Below are 19083 nucleotides of genomic sequence, written 5' to 3' on the forward strand. Positions count from 1 at the left end.
TTGCAAGCCTCATTGGATATATCTGTGCACTGATCGGGACCTTATTGGCTGCGTATGTGTGTCTGTCTGTGAAGCGTAGGAGGGACCCTGACACCCTCATACCACAGAGAATTACTGCTCAGGAAGCACTAGAAAAGATAAACTGTCGACAGACAGGCACCTTCCCACCCACATAAATTTTGGCCTACCAGACAAAGAGGGACGTTTTATATGTCAGAGTGATTGTCGAGGGGGAGATTAACGGGGGCTAGTGGGTGGCATTAACTTTGTAATAGTCTACAGAATTAAGCTGGAAGGTGTTTAATCTAATTCTGTCGTATAACTATTGTGCTCCAGTTCCCATATTCAAAAAGTATGTGATAAATCCAGAAAAAAGAGTCTCTACAATTACAGTATGTGTATAGTTCTTCATGAATATGCGCCAAATGTACACAAATGAGTAAAATCACATTAAACTAGACTGTAAGACAGCATTTTTTAATGCAAGAGCAATTCAAGAATCACTAATTATTGTAGATAACACTTTAGAATAACTATCACTAATAAATCATTATGCGATATGTATGTGACAGCTGATTTACTGTGGACAAATCACAAAATGTCTTTACTAATTGGTCAATGTTTGACTTGTTGATCATCATTTTAATTCTTACAGTAAAATTGCTAACGCTTAAACGAACACAGTGTGGTGAGTCAATAATTATTATTTAGTCGTCATTATAAAATTGTAACTGATGCTTATGAATCTTATTTTACAGTACATAAGTAGGTGGTATGGCATACTTCACTAGATTGTGAGCCTGGAGACAGCAGTTTGTGTTCTGCTTCCATCACTATTTAATTTCACACATTTAGTTAAAAAAAATCACTGTTAGTTTTGCATAAATATCATTTTTAGGGTTAAAATATCGCAACTTAGGGAATGAAAGGTTTTGCTTGTGTTACAGGTGTTACAGGATCAATGCTAAAGGAAACCATGTGCATATCTGTAACACTGAATTTAACAAAAGGGTGGTATTTGACACCTTGGCAGTTAGAAGAGGCAAAGTGTTTTCCACAGACAAAAAGCAAAATAAGTCAGTCTTCTTATAGCTATACAAGACTTTATAATGTCACGAACCATATATTTCTTTATATTTGTACACAAACAAAGGGCTTAATTTAACAGCATAGATGTTACAATCCAAATTTGTTAGAGGTTTATAAAAGCTGGACGTTCCTTGGAATTCTGTTGTCTCTGTGGTTTAGTTCTCTTTGATGTGCACATTACGTATTTTTCTCTTCCTCCAACCTGTTGCCTTGTGTCCCCTGAGACGTATCGATAATGTGGAGAGACAGGGGACTTGTGCGTTACTAATGACTGATGGATAGCCCTTGAAAAGGACACCACATTTACATGATGAACGATTCAGGCGAATGATTGAGTGTGACATAGAAGGCCCCTTGCTGCTAAACGCAATGAGAGCAACATTTATAATAACTTGTCAACAGTCCTCATTTGCATCATGTGTTTCCTCCTGTTTTCATATTGCTCACTGTGACCATCAGAATGATGAGAAACAGTGATGCCAGACTGCCTGCGTAGGTCCTTCAAACACTGAACATGGTAATGTTCTGGCAGTGTGATTGATATAGGAACCAGTATATCACAATGAAATTTTATATAGTAGTATGCTTAGGTTATTGGTATATAGCAATACTATGCACATTTACACAGCTTAAGTTATTTGGGAGCAGAGGGTCTTGTTGAAGTTTAGTCAACAACGGGCAAATGAGCACTAATGTTCTGGTGATGCAATGTAAAACTATTTAAAGGTAAAGTAAGTCATTTTTAGATTTTTTTTAATAGAAAAAAGAAGGTTGTACTCATAGATAAACACTTTGCAATGTGTAACATATTAATGTATTCTGATACCCTTAAAATTAATTTACTAAAATGCTGTCAATTTGTGCCATGTTGCTCCGCTATCTTGAATACAGTGGCAGACATGGACTACAGTTCTGTCTAATCACGTTTATGTGTGTAGTTAGAGACCAGCCACACACGTAGTACACCCTTTAATTAAGATACTTTGAATCTAAAGACTACAAATGGCTCTTTCAAACTATAGTTCACCATTTAACATTTGTACACGTATGCTTTCATCATCTCTTTCTTATTATGTCTTTCTCCTCCTCCACCACTGCCCTCTCCATCATTTCCATCTAATCCTCCTCTGCTTCAGGGGACGTTCCTCCCCTGAAGCTTTATCTCCTGAGCTGTAGTCAGGGCTCTAAAACACAAACATAAGCATGCTTCTTTATTCCTAATATTGTCACAGTTACTTATTTTTGATTAAAATATCACGTGGCATGAGAGTTACACAACGTCAGATCCACTTCAAAGAAAGTTTCATTAATGCTAGCTAACAGCTGCTAATGGTAGCAAAAACAGCAACAGTTTCTGACAGAAAAGTTCAGGATATCCTAAACAGGTCACTTCAGTATCACTGTCATCAGACAGAAGTACTTGTCGCGAATTCCATTCACAAATTTTGTGCGTAAATAGATGTGAACAATCTGCACACATTACAGATGAACGGCGACCAGAGTTGTTTATCCTACTGCGGCTACTGTAGCAAGGGGTAAAAAAACCCCTGAATTGATAGGGGTAAGAAAATAGAATTCAGTTGACTGTAATCTGCAATCTACTGACTTTAAGCTGTGAAATTTTATACATTGAACCTTTAAGATATGTGTTTACAGAGTGATGTGAAATACTGGTCATGTACATAATGTTAGCAGTGGTAAACAGCATATGATGCATTGTGTTTCCCTTTAGACCGCGGCTACTGTGACTGTGGAGTGTGCGAGTGTGATGAAGGTTGGTTCGGTGATGCCTGCCAGTTTCAGGAAGAGTGTAACCTATCCAGCAAGAAGAGCAGAGAGCTTTGCAAAAACCAACAGGGGGTGGTCTGCTCCAACAGAGGTACAGCTATTGTACAAACACACGCACAATTTGTCAGTTACATATAACATAAATTTTGAAGCAAACACCTATCAAAGCGTTGCACCCTCACCTATTACCAACAGCAATTTTTAAGACAATTCTGCATGTTCTGCTAATATTTTAATAATATCTGCCTAAACATAGCCTAGTACCAAGCCATTAATAGACAGAGTGAGGGGGTAATCAGTTTGGCACATCGAATTTTTTATTACAGAGTGATGAGCAAATATTTAAAAAATAATATATTCTGATATCACAGAAATAATATTTCTGTGATATCAGTTTACTACAAGCAAAAAAATAAACAAGGAGTTACCATAATAAACGCATTAATTACAATTAATCCCTCGCTGTGTTTTCATATCTTTGCGGGGACATTTAATTGACATAATGCTTTCCCTAGCCACTTACCCTAACCCTAACCATCAAAAAGGAATGCCTAATCCTAACCGTAACCTAATTGTAATCCTGACACTAAAACCACATTTTGAGTCTGAAAAATGCCTTCAAACACTTGGGGACCAGGATTTTGTCCCCATAAGGGCTGTTGGTCCCCACAAGCATAGTAAACTTCCAATTTTTAGTCCCCACAAAGATATATAAACACAGTCACACATACACACATGAGTTCAAACAAAAGTCACACCTACGCATACAAATATATGTAAATACCGGAAGACATTTTGAATTAACAATAGTCTAAGTAAATACTGATAATTCAGTTTGACTTTAAATTAAATAACACAAGACAAAGTACATTTGATTCACACAGTCTGTGTGACTAACATAGTATTATGCACTGACACGCTGAAGGCACACACTGTGAGGTGAGTCTGACAGCCAGCCCTTCATCTACTTGGTCATAACCTCACTAGCGTGCAATGACTCCAGCTAAATGAAGGCTATAGATATGTTTATGTGTCTGTGAATTTAAGTATGCGTTCATGTTTGTTGGTGTAGTGAATGTATATGTGTGTGTGTGTGTATTGTACCGTATGTGGTCTGTATAGAAATGCAAATGTATTCACAGCATGTGGCTGTCTAGCCTTCTGCTTCTTTAGCACATAATTACAAAAGGGAACGGTGCGAGTTACTGCACGCACACACAGTCAGACAACAATCTAGAACTACTGATGTACAGACAGTGCTTCCAGTTAACAGCGCTAGATTCTAGGTGTTGAATTGCTCTTTATTGAAATCTGACATTTTCCAACAAACTGTGTCTAAAGTTTGTGTTTCCCATAGGAACCTGCCACTGCGGTAGCTGCATGTGTGACAATGAAGACAACAGAGGCATGGTAACAGGACGTTTCTGCGAGTGTGATGACAGCGAGTGCCTGGATGAGGAAACTGGAGAGATTTGCGGAGGTGTGCCCTGCATTTGCTGACAAAGCCCTTTACTCTTCCCCTAAACATAGAATGCATCTTTGTATAACCAATGCTGAATTTGGTACAAAAAACCCCAACTACTGTAATACATATTGTGTTTTACTGTGATAAAAGAATAGAAATGCACTGCCTTTCCTCTTTTGGTTTCCATAAAAATACTCATGTATTAACTATATACAATTACATCTTACATATGCTGCTTTTGACACAGTTTTTTTTTTAATTTAATATTCACTTTTTTTAAAAAAAGGAAAAAGTAGTGTTTAGATTACCAAAAATATGACTTAATCACCAGGACAGTAATCACCATTTGTCAAAATACATTTTGGAGGAAATCTCATCAGCTGTTCCTCTGTGATCTGCTTCCAGGGCATGGCCAATGTTACTGTGGAAACTGTTACTGTGCTGCTGGTTGGCATGGAGACAAATGTGAGTTCCAGTGTGACATGAGCCCATGGGAAAGCAGGCAGAGATGCACATCTCCAGATGGCAAAATCTGCAGCAACAGAGGTCTGTTTACCTGGGACATCATGTTTGATTTTTGTTTTTTATATTTATTAAACTGTAATCACAAATTTGAAATGAAAGTATTATCATAATATACACAGGTCATGTACACAGCTATACATAAGAAATATAAACATACACATATGTTTGCTGTCGCTGATTAGAAAGCCACAAAATGCTGGACTGAAGAGTATTATGCTGGTTACATTTTCAGATCATGCACCAAGGACAGAATTCTGTCTTTATTCTCAAAATACAGAAACAAAAATCAGAAGTCAGAAAACTTAAAGTCAGAAGGGAAAAAAACTCAAAAGACACCCCCATTTTGTGTTTTTGTTTTGATATTAAACTTGTGATCATAACTTTCTCATACCAAGTCATCCAAGCCATGCAGCAACATGTCTGTCTTGTCAATGGGATCATCATGGCTGAAGTTTGGTCCATTTTCGGTGTCTTCTTTCTGACATTTGATGATATTTTTCTCTGTTTATCAGGAACCCTCAAGATGAACTTTGAAGAATTTCTATTAGCCTAATTATAGCTCTGTAGCTCACCACCAGGTGGCACATAATTATATGTCAGTGATTTCACTAGCCCTACAAATGTCTCAGCTATTTACTCTGCTGTCCATCGCTATAGCAGAGCTGTACAATGTTGTTTTTTAGAAATACCTAAAGCAGGTATTTCAGGTATATCATCTTTAAATAGAAACTTGCAAGCTAACGTTCTTGTAACTTTACTCCACTAAACCTTGGGGCTCTTTTTTCATGGATGTCTGGATGTTAAACATTTCTGTAAGACCTGAATAGCCACATTGATCATTTTATAGGGGCTTAAAGAATTTAGATCTACCACTAATTCAGTTTGCAACATGTGCCTGTCGCGTCATCAGAAATAGCAGCGTAGAAGTTTGGAACTCATTTTTAAAGGTAAGATACTTAAAAAACAAGACTCTATGTTGCTGGCATGCATAAATCAAATTACATTGACCAATAAACCATGTTATTATCATTATTATCCAATTTTTCACATGTTAAATGATGCCAAATTAAGCTAGCAAGCATGTAATATTAACCAGGAACCAGGATGTTGTTTCAATCAACATTATGATTTTTTTTAAAGACTTCAAAGTGTGAGTTTTCTAGCTAAATATTACATTATACTGTAACACACAGCGGTTTGGTCTAATTAAATAAATATATCCACCGTGGGTATAACCTACTAGGGTAAAACAGTAATTGTACAACAATCAGCAAAACAATTATTTTTGTGATATATTGCTATAAAGAGGCAGAGAACAGATTTGAGAAGTCTCGTAAATATTGTTTCTAAGCTTTATGGTCTTTTTTAACTTTTACTGTCTGTATTATATTACAGCTCAGTTGATGAAAAGAGCAGAGGGACTAAAATGAGACAGAAAACACAAGGTGAGTTTAAAATATAATGCCAGCTTTGAAAAATGTTTTCTCCTAATGCACTTAGAGGCTTGTCCAACATTTTTCTCTCTTCAATCTATCTCTCAGCAGTAGAACCACAGTAGAATTCAGCCTGAAGACTGTCACACAGTGAGACAGCACCCTGCCTGGGAGACTCATTTCCTTGAGTGTTTCAAGCTTTACTTTTTTCTTATTTTTAATAAAGCAACATGCGCTCACCATGGTGTGGTAACTGTCAGAAAAAAGTTTAAATGTGATGCTTGAATATGATTGCTTTACATTACATTTATTTGTCATTGTTGTTTTAATCCATATAATAAGATTGTTTTTTTCTAAATTAAACCAACCAAAAAACAGAAATGCGTGTTTATGTTAAACACATAAATATGTATTAATACCACTTAAGCCTCCTAAAATAAGAAGTATCTTACAATGCCTGTTAAAACGTGTCTGGTAACATGTGGTACACAGTAATATGTGTTTCAATAAAACCTGAAATCTGTTGTAAATCTAATTTCATAGCAGATTTGTCTGCATGCAGGATGGTTTGTGTCTCACACAGAAAGTGGTCAATATATTTGTTTTGCATTTGAATATTTAATCGTTAAACTGTTAAAGGAACAATGTGTTTCATAAGCATAGACACGTATCCTCATTCCAAAATGAGAAAAACTGGTGGGTAGAAAACAGTCATTTTAAATTTCAAATGATTGAGTTGTGACTGCTAGTGATTACAATATTTAAAACAAAACAATGAAATCAACAATAGCAGCATGCTCTGAAAAGGGTCATACAAACTAATAAGGTTGGCTAACTATCTAAAGTCTACATGAACTACATGATGATCCTGTATTCCGAACCCCGGCTGATGAGGCTCTCACTATTCGAGGGCTCTGATAATATCTATTTCAGTAGAAGTGTGTTGCTAGGAAACAGGAAGCAAACATTCTAAATGGGGTCAAATTCATTTCCTGTCTGTTTGTTGCATTATAAAGAGGGAAACAAACACTCTGTGCTACAAGCAATCAAACAATTTATACATTTGTTTTTGTTTTGTTCTTCCTCTTGTTTTCCTGAAGATGTTTTCGGTAATGTCTTCCAGTCTATTTTTTCTCCCTGAATGCTTGTGGCATGAAAGGAATCTTTATCATTTAGTACCAATCCTATTAGTAAATAATATCTGAAAATGACAAACAGCTTACATGGCATTCTGAAAATATTCACATTGCTTCACTAGTTTCACATTTGGTCCTGTTACAGCTTTATTCCAAAATGTATTACATTCATTTTTCACCTTAAAAAAATTCTACACAGTCCTTGATAATGACAAAGTGAACAAAGTTTGCTTGAAATTCGTGCATTTAATTTCATGCAATTTAATTAACGCAATGTACGCAAGTTTTCATAGCCTTTTCAGTGACACTCATAATTGAGCTCAGGTTCACCCTGTTTCCTCTGATCATCCGTCAGATGTTACTACAAGTTGATTGCAGTCGTTGTCGTGAGTCATGAGTTCAAACTCGTTGCTTGGAGGACAAGCAGTCAGCAAAACAGCTTCACTAACCTAGCTCAAGTGATCCTGTGGGATTTCAGTAAGTCTCTCAAAAATTAATTACAGTGAACTGGCTGAGGGCTGGCTAAGTGGTAGGGTGAAATGGTAGGCTACATGGACAGAGTCTCATCACAGAGCTGCAAAATTATGGTCTAGTGCACAACTGACATAGCATGAACAACTGCCTTGTAGTGGAGCAGCCACTGTGCTAATGAAACAGCAGTACCACGTAACAGGGGCCTCTTGTCCTGATCTCTCTTGAAAAAGAGATTTTTAATCTCAGTGAGACTTCTTATCAACTCCTTTCTTCAGCCCGTTATTCTATTATCTTGCTTTAATTTCTTTAGCCATACTTCAACATATAATAACAAATGGCACAGGATGTTAATATGATGTTAAAGATTTGAATTACTATCCATTACCAGCAAATCTGTCACATTTTCATCAAATTGCTTATGACTTTAAACTACTATAAATCCAGAGTCTTAGAAATGTCATTTTAAAATAAAAGATTATGTCCTTGAAAGCTACTCCAACCTGGTTAAAGTTTTACTTTAACAGACCTGGAAATAACAGCACTATATATGGGTACATTTCAAGTATACTTTATACTTTATATATACTGTGTGCAGTGTTGGGCAAATTACTTTGAAAAAGTAATTAATTATAGTTACTAGTTACTTCTTCAAAAAAGTAACTGAGTTAGTAACTGAGTTACAAGATTCTAAAAGTAATTAATTACTTGAAAAGTAACTATTGCGTTACTCTAAAAAAATGTTTAACCCTCTTGGGTCTAGGGTATAATTGGCCATTTTTAACTACTTTTGATGTTTCCTCTACATTTCAACTATTTACTTTGCCTTGTTTGGTATCATCCTTTTCAGCACAACCTCACGTGTCTGAATTTACAGTTATGTTTTCATTTTGACATACTGTATTAACACAATTGATCTAAAATCAGACAAAAAACATAAAATCCGAGTAGAAAAAGTTACATTTTTTACTGTAACAACCACAAACATGTTTAATGAATCATATTTCATAACTTTAAATGCAAATATAAATTGTCAATTTTAAAATCATATGCACAAGTTTTGCAAACAACAAAGTTATTTTTTTATAACCATTTCAAACTATTCACATAACGATCAGGTGTTCTGCATTCAATAAGATGCCACACAAATTATTTGTGCCACTTTAGAAATTTCTGTCTACTATAAAGGAGAACATCACAGCCTGATACCTGCAGGTCTGACAGCAGGAGGTGTATCACTCCTGTTTTCTACCTGGAGACAGCAGTCGCCTCATTGTTCTGATACACAAAACTATCCACAACACTACACACTAACTACACAAGACAACACATTAACTACACACTCCAAACATGCTGAACGTCACAAATCTCTCACATCTCAAAACTTGCTCTCTCTCTTTTTCTGCTGTCTTTCTTTCTTTCTCTCTCTCTCTCTCTCTCTCGCCGTCACTCCTAAAACTTCCCCCTCTTCCTAAACAACCAAATGTCATGTTGCCATATCATTTTTGATTGGTCGACATGGTGCATTTTTCCACCAAAATGAACGGGCTGTTTTTTTTTTTTTTTGGGTTTTCTTTGCTCATAAGCAGAGAGTGCTTGCTAGCGCTGTCCTTAGACAGTAAACGTGACGAAACTATTCAGGAAAAAACGCCGCGCATATATTGTTTATCATGACTCTGGTTTTACGTGGCCTATCGACACAATTTAAAAACTGGTATATATCACCTTGTTGGTTTGTCATCTTAAAGTGGTCATGTGATTGGCTTACCACGACTACTATATTCTTCCTCAGCCAAACAGCAGCACTCATGCGACTGTTTTCCCCCTTAGCTCCAGGTGTTGTGCCAGAAAATGATCGCCGCCCGCAGGAGAGCGCAGCTGTAGCACCCGGATTACTTACGTCTACTTTGGTGCAACTGAGTAGAGTTGCAGTAGAGTTAACTAAGATGCGGTAAGCTGAAGACAGCTTCAACCGTCTGTTTGTTGAAAAATAGTAACGTGTCCGGACCGCATTTTCTTGTTAGTAACAGTAACGGCGTTGTAACGATAGAAATAGTAATTAGTTAGATTACTCGTTACTGAAAAAAGTAACGCCGTTACTTGTAACGCAGTTACTTGTAACCGTTGTTATTCCCATCACTGACTGTGTGTTACCCTAATTGCCCGTTTTTAATGTACCAGATATGTTTAGCATCTTCTTTAAATTCTTATGCAGCTACTTGCTAAGTAATTCCAAGAAGTTGAACAGTTCAGTATAGGATTTTATGGGGACAATTCTCAAGTCCTGTCCCTATGTGACATGCAACAATTTCGCTCTGAATTAATCCAAAAAGCACTGTGAAGATCATTCCTGGAGATTATAGGCAATGGATCAAGTCTGACGATTACACTGAGGCGCGATTTGATTTCATCATCGTGTACAGATGTAAAGATTTGAAGTGTTTTGTGTGAGATTGTGACATGTTATTCCTCTCTCCTGCATTTTGTTCATGAGTAACCTTCACCTCACGCTCATACTCTATGATTAATTTGACTGACAGCAATCAAAGGATGATCCCTCCCTTTATCCGTTTGGTTTACACAGTCTTCCCAGTAGAGATTATATCGGAAGTAAACCAACCACAGGATGTCAAAAGCTGAATACATTGAAAACATATACAAGTGAATGTGTCATTTCAAATTCTGAAATAACAGGAATTTGGCGAGTGAACATTTCCAAATGGCATCCTGATTTTTAGTGATTATATAACATTTGTGATCAATGACCGTTACAGGTGCTGTAATCTGCTCTGGTGAGGCTCCACTGTGACATTTGTATCAGACATAAAAGTGCATGGGTCTATTAATCCAGAACCCCAGGGTTATGAGGTAGTGAGAGAGACGAAGCGGAGGGCCAAGGGCCAGACACGCGCCAGCTACAGCCTACAGGCCTGCCAGCTGGCCTGCTCCCCTGGGGTTCCCCATGCTCTGTCACTGCTGATAAGAGAAAATGGGATTTCCAATGGATACTGCTCAGCTGACGGTCTTGCTCAGATGTGAAACAAATAAAAAAGCGAGACAGACGGATGGACAGATACAAAGATAAAGGGAAAAAAAGGAAGTTATAGCCTTTCAGCAAGAGGAAACGTATGCGCTCCTATCCCCACCAACATTCATGGAAAACAGCGATTTGGAACTTGACATTACTCACTGTTTTTGGCCTGATTAATCTGAAAGATTAATGACGAGTGTAGAAAGAAAACACAATTTACAGGATGTGTGTTTGTCTGTTTTAGGGACCTGTGTGTGTGGAGAGTGTAACTGCCATGATGTTGATCCCTCTGGTGACTGGGGAGATATTCATGGAGACACCTGCGAGTGCGACGAGAGGAACTGTCATGCAACATATGACCGGTACACAGATGACTTCTGCTCAGGTCAGCAAGCTCTGTATGATTAAAAAACAGATTCAAACATATGATGAGGCTTTTGTAGTCTGACTACTTTGCTTCGCTGACTATGTGATAACCTAAATAAAATAATAATAAGAAAAGTCTATTCTTCAAAATGTTGAACTAATGTTTCAAAGAAGGGCTGGTGACAAAGTTACAGCTACTCTAATTTCTGTTTCTTCTTTAAGAAACTGCAGTCCCATTAACTTAGCAAACACCAACAGCACTTTGCATGCTACTCTTATTGCTTTGGTACAACTTTTCAGCCATAAAAGTAAACTTCCTATATAACTTAACAATAAACTGGGGAGCGGTAAATATGACCTTTTCACTATTTCTCCAAAGAATTAATGAACAAAGTATAATAGATGCTACTATGGAGCTTTCCATTCATTAAATTATAATATGTTTCTGCACAAAACCCTGCTTTCACCAACTCTTCCTCTATGCTTTCGGCAGGTCATGGCCAATGCAACTGTGGCAGGTGTGACTGCAAGGAAGGGTGGGCAGGGAATAAGTGTGAGCATCCTCTGTCCTGTTCCCTGTCTTTGGAAAGCAGTTTGAAGAAGTGCAGAGGAACGTCCAATTTGCCCTGCTTCGGACGAGGTACCTGGTCTGCCTGTTGCTATGGTTACCGTAGCAGGCTTGCACTCTGCTTTTACCTCTTGGAGTAAAATAGGTCATTTCCAGAATTGCGCATCTCTTTATTCATCCTTATGAGCGTTTTACAGACATCAGTCAAATGTGATGGCGTCTCTAACCGAGCCATTATCTTAACAGCGATCGCTCGACTCTTGTGTTATACAGCAGTATGCATTAAAATGTGTGAGCATAATGAAGCCTTACACGCGCTTGTTTTTTTATCTGGTTTGTGAGCTGTGATGTGCATTTGTCCTCATACTTATATATATGTGTGTGAAGGTTTTTTTCTGGATGTGTTATATACATTTAGTTACAATCTTTTCTGGCAACAATGTCAACTAACTTTCAGACTGCAGGTGGTTGTGTCTAGATTTATTACAGTGCACTGTGTAATTCATAGGTGGCGCTTCTAGACAGAGGAAGCTTGTTTTCTTGGTACCTGTAAAAGTGGGGCTTAATACTAATAGTAGATTCAGCTACTGAACCAGTGGTTCTGCTAATGAAGCAAAGGTCCAGGTTTTTTGTGTTTATTCAAAGGCAAGCATCCACAAATCTTTGCTGGACGATAGTAAGATAGTAAGGGAAAGTGGGGGAATAGTGTATGTAGTAGATCTGGAAGATCAGTGTAATAGAGGTGATGACATTGTGTATTGCCACCTACATTCAAAATATTTTTCCAACAATTTTCAAATATTCATGACTAGAAGAGCGAAAAGATCAGATGATACATTTCCAGGATTGCGTGGATCTGCTTTAAGGGACTGTACAATCAGATGTATGACCGGTGTATATTTGGATATTGCTAAATTCTGACTGGTACACAGAATTGTGTAACATTCTTATCTTCTTCCCCCACTTCGAAGGAGGGAGCAGAGCTCGCACAAAACAGTGCAGACAGAAATATCTCAATCAAAATAACTGGTATTCTGTCTTTGGCAGAAATCTGTGCGTTCATATAGGACTCTAATATACATATTATGAATTTGAGAAATGGAGGAAAAAGTGTTTTTAAAAAAGCCTTTTTGTACTCCAGAAACATGCTTTTGCTTGAGCAGGCAAAGGTAAAAATATGCAACGAGACCACACACAAACAGTTAATTAAGAAACAACTAGGTGTTTACATAGCTGAAAGCTTTTCAGTCAACAATGTGAGAAACAAATGAGTCATTTTTTGCAAAGCAGCACTTATTAATCATTACAAGAAGTGGGCTTAAATGCTTCTGGGCACATCTACAATAAATGGTATTAAACTTAAATACCAAATGGATGATGTAAGAATAAGATCTAGAAAAAGGCTTGGCATTTATGGTCAGACTGCAGCAGACATTTGGATGTTGCTGTCCGAAAAATCTGGAAGGTTAATGAATATTTCAGTTTCAGACGGGATAGTAACCTGCCAGGTGTTTGGTATTTGGAGGAAAATGATAAACGCTCCATTGCTACTGAATTTGACTCACTTAAAACTATTCAGCACACACCATGACATGTTACTGAGGGTGCACAAAAGAAGACTGATTAAGACATATACATATCCTCCATGTTTTGTAGCATGTGACGAGTTCAGAGTTAGTCAGAAACTGCTTATGCAGAAAGAACTGTATGAACTAATAATTATCAAATGATTCATCTACATGATCTCTCACATTCTGTTCTCTAGTCAACATCTGCTGAGTAGTTACAGTTATTTAGGAGCTACTCATTAATGATTCATTAGTTATCAAACCGTTCCTGATTCATAACTTCTCACATTTTTGTGCAAAGTATTCAGCCAGCGTGTGATGATACGATATCCAGGAGCGTAGCAGTGCGCCCAAAAGAAGAAGATATAGTTCCATAAATTAAGAATAGCTTTTATTCTCATTTTATTCATAGGTATATCTCAAATTTGATTTTAGATTTAAAGTCTCTAGCAAGGTGTAGAAAAAGAAAACAAACCAAAAAATCTTTGATCATCAGTCTCAGTCATGTAATGCACATTGCCAGACAACAAAAAACAACACGTTCTTACCATCATCCAAAGTTAACAATGCACAATGCACAGTCGTCCTTGCATTGACAGCCTGCATTGTTCTAAAGGATGCTACAGCCATTTGTTAATAAGACAAATTGTCTGGTAGTCTGCTGCATACACTTGGGTGTCTTCTCTTGTACCTTTTTACACTGATGCAGCAACCTTAATCAATCAGCTTTACAGTGCTGCGTAAGCCATTGTTCAGTGTATCTAAACACTGTTGTAATTTTTCTGGGAAATACCTGGCAGTATGTCTGTACCTCAGGAGATGGTACAGTAAAGCCTTTGCTATTCTGTTGGTTGCACACTGATTGAACCTAATAATATAGGCAGTGGGCAATTCTACAAGGACAAAACCTGCTTGGTCTCCGGACTCTGCAGATATGTCAGGGGTTAATGTGAAGCATTGATTCATTTGACTGTGTGGGAAGTCAGGGGGGATGTATAGCTTTTCTGCTGCTGGAAATGGAAAGGGAGGATATGTGTGCTTTGTACTGCATGTTATACTCTCACCTATGGGTGAAGGAGCTGCTGATTACACCTGAGTGCACGGTTGCTACCATGGAGACAACAAAATTACAAAAAAGTTAACATCACAAGGTTCAGCTGAACAACAACAACAAGGGAGCAGTCAAAACAGAACCATTTTGTGCCTTTTTCTAATGTATCACCTATTCATTACATATTGTGTCAGGCAGACGGCATCAAACCAATGGCGTGCAACAAATTGAAACTTCAATTTACACAGTGCAATGGAACAATTAATGGGATTCATGAATGCTTCCCTTTCAGAACTGCATTAAAAAAATTTTTTTCCAGCCCATTCAGTAAGAGTTTAAAGCCTGCCGACGTATCTCACTGTTGTTCGTTTCCTGTTCATACACCTAAATGAGAATTAGGATTTGGAAACTATGAGATACGGTACAGTTCTAGGCTGAGATTTTCTAACCCTTGCCGAGGGAAACAGTTAATTGTCCAAAATAATTTTTCTTCTAGTTGCTTTCTGTCTGTAGCAATGATGTAGTGCTTAGAAACTCACAATGGTTGGGAAGAATGTGTTCATTGCATGACTGTGATGTCAAAAGATGTAAACAATAAAAAGGAAGACAGGAAGCAAGGTGGGAGGGAAGATACAGAGCGAGAAAGAGAGAAACTGAAGGAGACAGACACAGAAAATCACTTAGGCATGGATGAATGAGGCTGGTACAGATGTTAGTCTGAGAGGAAAGGCCTTGAAATTTGAAACAGCAGCTTCAGAGCTTTCTTCCTGAAAGATGGAGACAAGACGCTTGTGGATAGTACATTCTTTATACTCTGGTATGTCCTGAAGGAAACACCTGCTTTCAACATCTTTTTGCTGATTCTTGGAATTCCTTTCTCTGCTCTCTAGTGTGGCCTGTAGTAGACATTCACTGTATGTGTGTGCTACTTTTTAACATTTAATAGCACATTCCTTCTGCAGCAGAAAAAATGTTTTTCATCTTACACTGTTGTGTCATTTGCAAGGTTTTGAAATATAGTTAATTGTCTGTATAACAAAACTGATTTTTTTTATCCCCTAAGAAGTTGTTACCACATTGGTTTTAGATGACTATCATAAACTTAGTACATAAAGTGAATCTAGCTGCATACTGAATGCTGATGGAATGCTTTCATTCACACCACGGGATAGGACATATGAGCAAAGGATGAGCACATAAGGGGCCATCATTAGGCTTAATGCATTATACCTGTTGTGCTGGAGGACTCATTGCAGCTGTTGCTGAAATGAAAATGAAATTTAGTGAAAAGACCTTAAATAGGAGGGAAAACCAGACTGACAATGCTGAAAGCCCTCTTTAACTGTGGTCACGCGTTGTTTAATATATTGTGCAGTGGATTTGATTTTACATTTAAATCTTTAAATCAACATTTTTGAGCTTTTTTATTTTTCCAGGTGCAAAGAGCGGATAATGTAGATGCAATCCAAGAGGGTTTTTTGCACTTTTTCCTGCATGTTTGTCAGTTTCACAGCTCTGTGGTGAGAGGACTGTCACAGCTGTGGTTGTGTTTATGCAGATCAGGCAGTGCAGCACAATTTTGGTGCTCACTTTGGCATAACAATGGGCTCGTATGCCCACTTGCTGTTGTTTGAAAATGTGATGAATGAGACACAGTGTAGATGGGACATTTCTGAATTCTGTTCAATTTTGTGGCCCTGCCTTTTGCTTAAATTTAAAGTTCATATATAAAATTGCACAAAAACATAATAATGTAATGTCAGTGCTCTGTTCTGGTAGTCTAGGAGATGGATGATCTTCTGCACAGTGACCACTGCACAGTGTACTGTGTGAGGTTTAAGTTGATTAAGTCTCTGTAGCCATCTGTTTAATACATATCAAGTACATGATTTATATAGGGTGAATGCTTGAATTAACCTAGCAGCTGGATTGTAGACTACTTTATGGTTCAGACCTCAAGCTAATCACAGCAAATCATGTAAGAGTATGTCTAAGTAAGTACAATATATTCTCAGCTCTGCATTCTGATAACACGGAAAACTGATGTCAAAATTATGATTTTAAAATTTTAACAATATTGAAGTTATGTGGTCATGGAATAATCAATCATACTAGTTTGTGCATGTAAGCATATTTAAATATTGCTATGGCCACACTGCATGCATCAGTGGTCAGATCTATCAATTCAATTCTTCAAATGTTGCCTACATCAGACTTTAACCTGACTAGGTAACGACCCTGAACGAACCCATATGTGCAAATAACTCACATGCAGTGTGCTCTAAACATGAAAGCCGATAAATTCAGCTTGCATACTTTCATTGCTATGTTAGACTGGAATCCAGCCAGTTCATGAGCATGTGATAGTTGAGGATGAAGCCAAAATTTGACAAATTTGAATCTGAGTGCTGTTGTTCAATGGTTTCAATGAAACAGATTTCCAAGGATTTCAGCCTTTAACTACATCTGTCAGCATCTAGGAGGAGGTAGTCAGGTAAAAGCTACATGAAAGTCACTTTCTATATATATACCCTAGCACAGCACAGTTTGTGCTGTGGCAAAGCATAACTAAGCTTTAACATTATTAAGATTGTAAAAAAAAGAACTAGAACACGATCTGTCATGACATTAGGTGCTTGCCCTAACATTATCATGCATGCATACAAGCACGTGGGGCCATGCAAACTATATAAACTAGTACTATTTTGAGTTGCTGCAATGAAATTTCAGTAAAATGGACTAGCCTGCTGCATCATTTTTTAATTTGGATTTCTGGGTGTCTTTGAATTCAGACCTCTGTAGGTTGATAATTTTCAGTTCAATCAAATGATGTGGCATTCTTTTGTTCCTATACCCGGTTCATATCAATATAGATATCCAACATGATTTCTTTTTCCTGTTGATCTGATGTGTTTTCAAAGTGTTCCTTTAATTTTTTGAGCAGTATCCGTTAGTTCTCAACTTTTCAAAAATGGAATGAAAATGATCTTAAGACATGCGCATGAATGTGTCATTTACTTTAGCAAGAAACACACGCGAAACATGAACACACATGCACACACTCACACTGGTGGATGGCTTGACGGCCACGGAGATAATCAATAAGGCAGGGGTGTTATGACATCACCGGTTGCTAGGGTAACTGAGTCCACTGAGCAGATGGTGGTATGTTGTATGTGAAGAAGGACGAGAGCTTGTTATGTTTGTGTCTGTGCATGCTGAAGTGCATGGTCATAAGAAGTGACAGTGATGTGACATGGACAACACATTAGATGACGCTGTCATTCGAGTAGCTGTCTTGTAAATTCATGCTCTGCACTATTTATTGCCCCTAATTTCCCCCAGTGAGTCATCGAAAGATAAGGCAGGCACATACACATTATGGATGTGTTTTAGGTCTAATTTGGTGGCACTAAACACAAAATGTACCCCGCAGAGTAACAAACAGGGAAAATACTCAGAGTGAATAATGATTGTGCAAAAAAAGGACATACCCAGCTCAATAAAAACAAGAGAAAAGAAAAAGAGGGGCACTGTGTGTGCTGTGATTTAACAATCTGTCTTTATTGCACCAAGAAATTTCCTTTGTGCAATTATTTTTCTTGGTGGGCAGGTTACCCTTCTGAAGTGTCTTTTGTCTGCAGCATCGGGGAATGGAAATATTTTAAAAGCCATCAATTGTGTGTGTGTGTGTGTCTTTCCTTCATCTGTAGAACAGCCAAGTATTAAAGACTAACTTTTTAGGATGAACTGATAATATTACTACTGCATTCTACAGTTAGATTTTTAAAGAAAAAGAAACATAATTCAGTTACTGTAAATGTATGTAAGAAGAATTATATGAGTTTAGTTTGTGTAATTTTGTAGACAACTACAGAGGGTTTGGAATAATGTGCAGACTTTCAGTTTTAACTGAAGAGGTTAAACCAACCAGGCTGCTACTCGGCGGCCTGGTTTCGGCGTTTTCGTCTGAAAACACTCGACGTCCACACTATCGTTTTCAGTCATTGTCACAGAGTTGTCCGTCCACATTGAAACGGCCGAAAACACTTACGTTCCAGTACTGGAACGCAAGACAATTCGACCTGCCTCATTTCTGTCTGCCCCTTATTTACTTTCCGGCTCGCTGAAACGTCGTGGCAAAATGTCGAGGAAAAGCAACGAGTTTTTTAAATGGACTGACAATGAGGTGGAGTTGTTGCTGCGACTAACACAAAAGTACAAAGTTGCAAAAGCGAGTGAGAGTAAAAGAATTTGAAGAAAAGCTATCTGAAGCATGTACAAACTGATATTAATCTTTAATAGGTCTGTCAAAATTGAGAGCAAGCAAAACAACCGCTGTATAATGCCCTCCGCTATCTTAGTTTAATTGGTCACTTGACTGCATCACATGTCATCATTTTCAAAAAGTCTCAGTTTTCGCTGTCCACACTGCGATGCGAAAGCACCGTTTTCAAATGTATGCATTTTTGAGAGCGTTTTCAAAACGCTGCGTTTTCCTTGAGGGAAAACGCCGTCTCAGTGTGGACAGGAGGCCAAAACAAAGAGAAAACGATGCGTTTTCAAATGAAAATGCATTAGTGTGGACGTAG

General features: G+C 37.7%; 1 protein-coding gene across 1 annotated transcript in view; it reads left to right on the forward strand.

Annotated features, from left to right (window-relative positions):
* itgbl1 (integrin, beta-like 1) overlaps nt 1-19083 on the forward strand; it is a 49171-nt gene that overhangs the window by 12857 nt on the left and 17231 nt on the right. Inside the window, exons 3-7 of the mRNA XM_063497214.1 lie at nt 2822-2968; nt 4235-4357; nt 4748-4888; nt 11183-11323; nt 11798-11944. Coding sequence (XP_063353284.1) covers nt 2822-2968; nt 4235-4357; nt 4748-4888; nt 11183-11323; nt 11798-11944 — 699 coding nt within the window. The remainder of the gene's footprint in view (nt 1-2821; nt 2969-4234; nt 4358-4747; nt 4889-11182; nt 11324-11797; nt 11945-19083) is intronic.

This window comes from Pelmatolapia mariae, linkage group LG16_19 (genome assembly GCF_036321145.2).
Source record: "Pelmatolapia mariae isolate MD_Pm_ZW linkage group LG16_19, Pm_UMD_F_2, whole genome shotgun sequence".
Classification (NCBI taxonomy): Eukaryota; Metazoa; Chordata; class Actinopteri; order Cichliformes; family Cichlidae; genus Pelmatolapia; species Pelmatolapia mariae.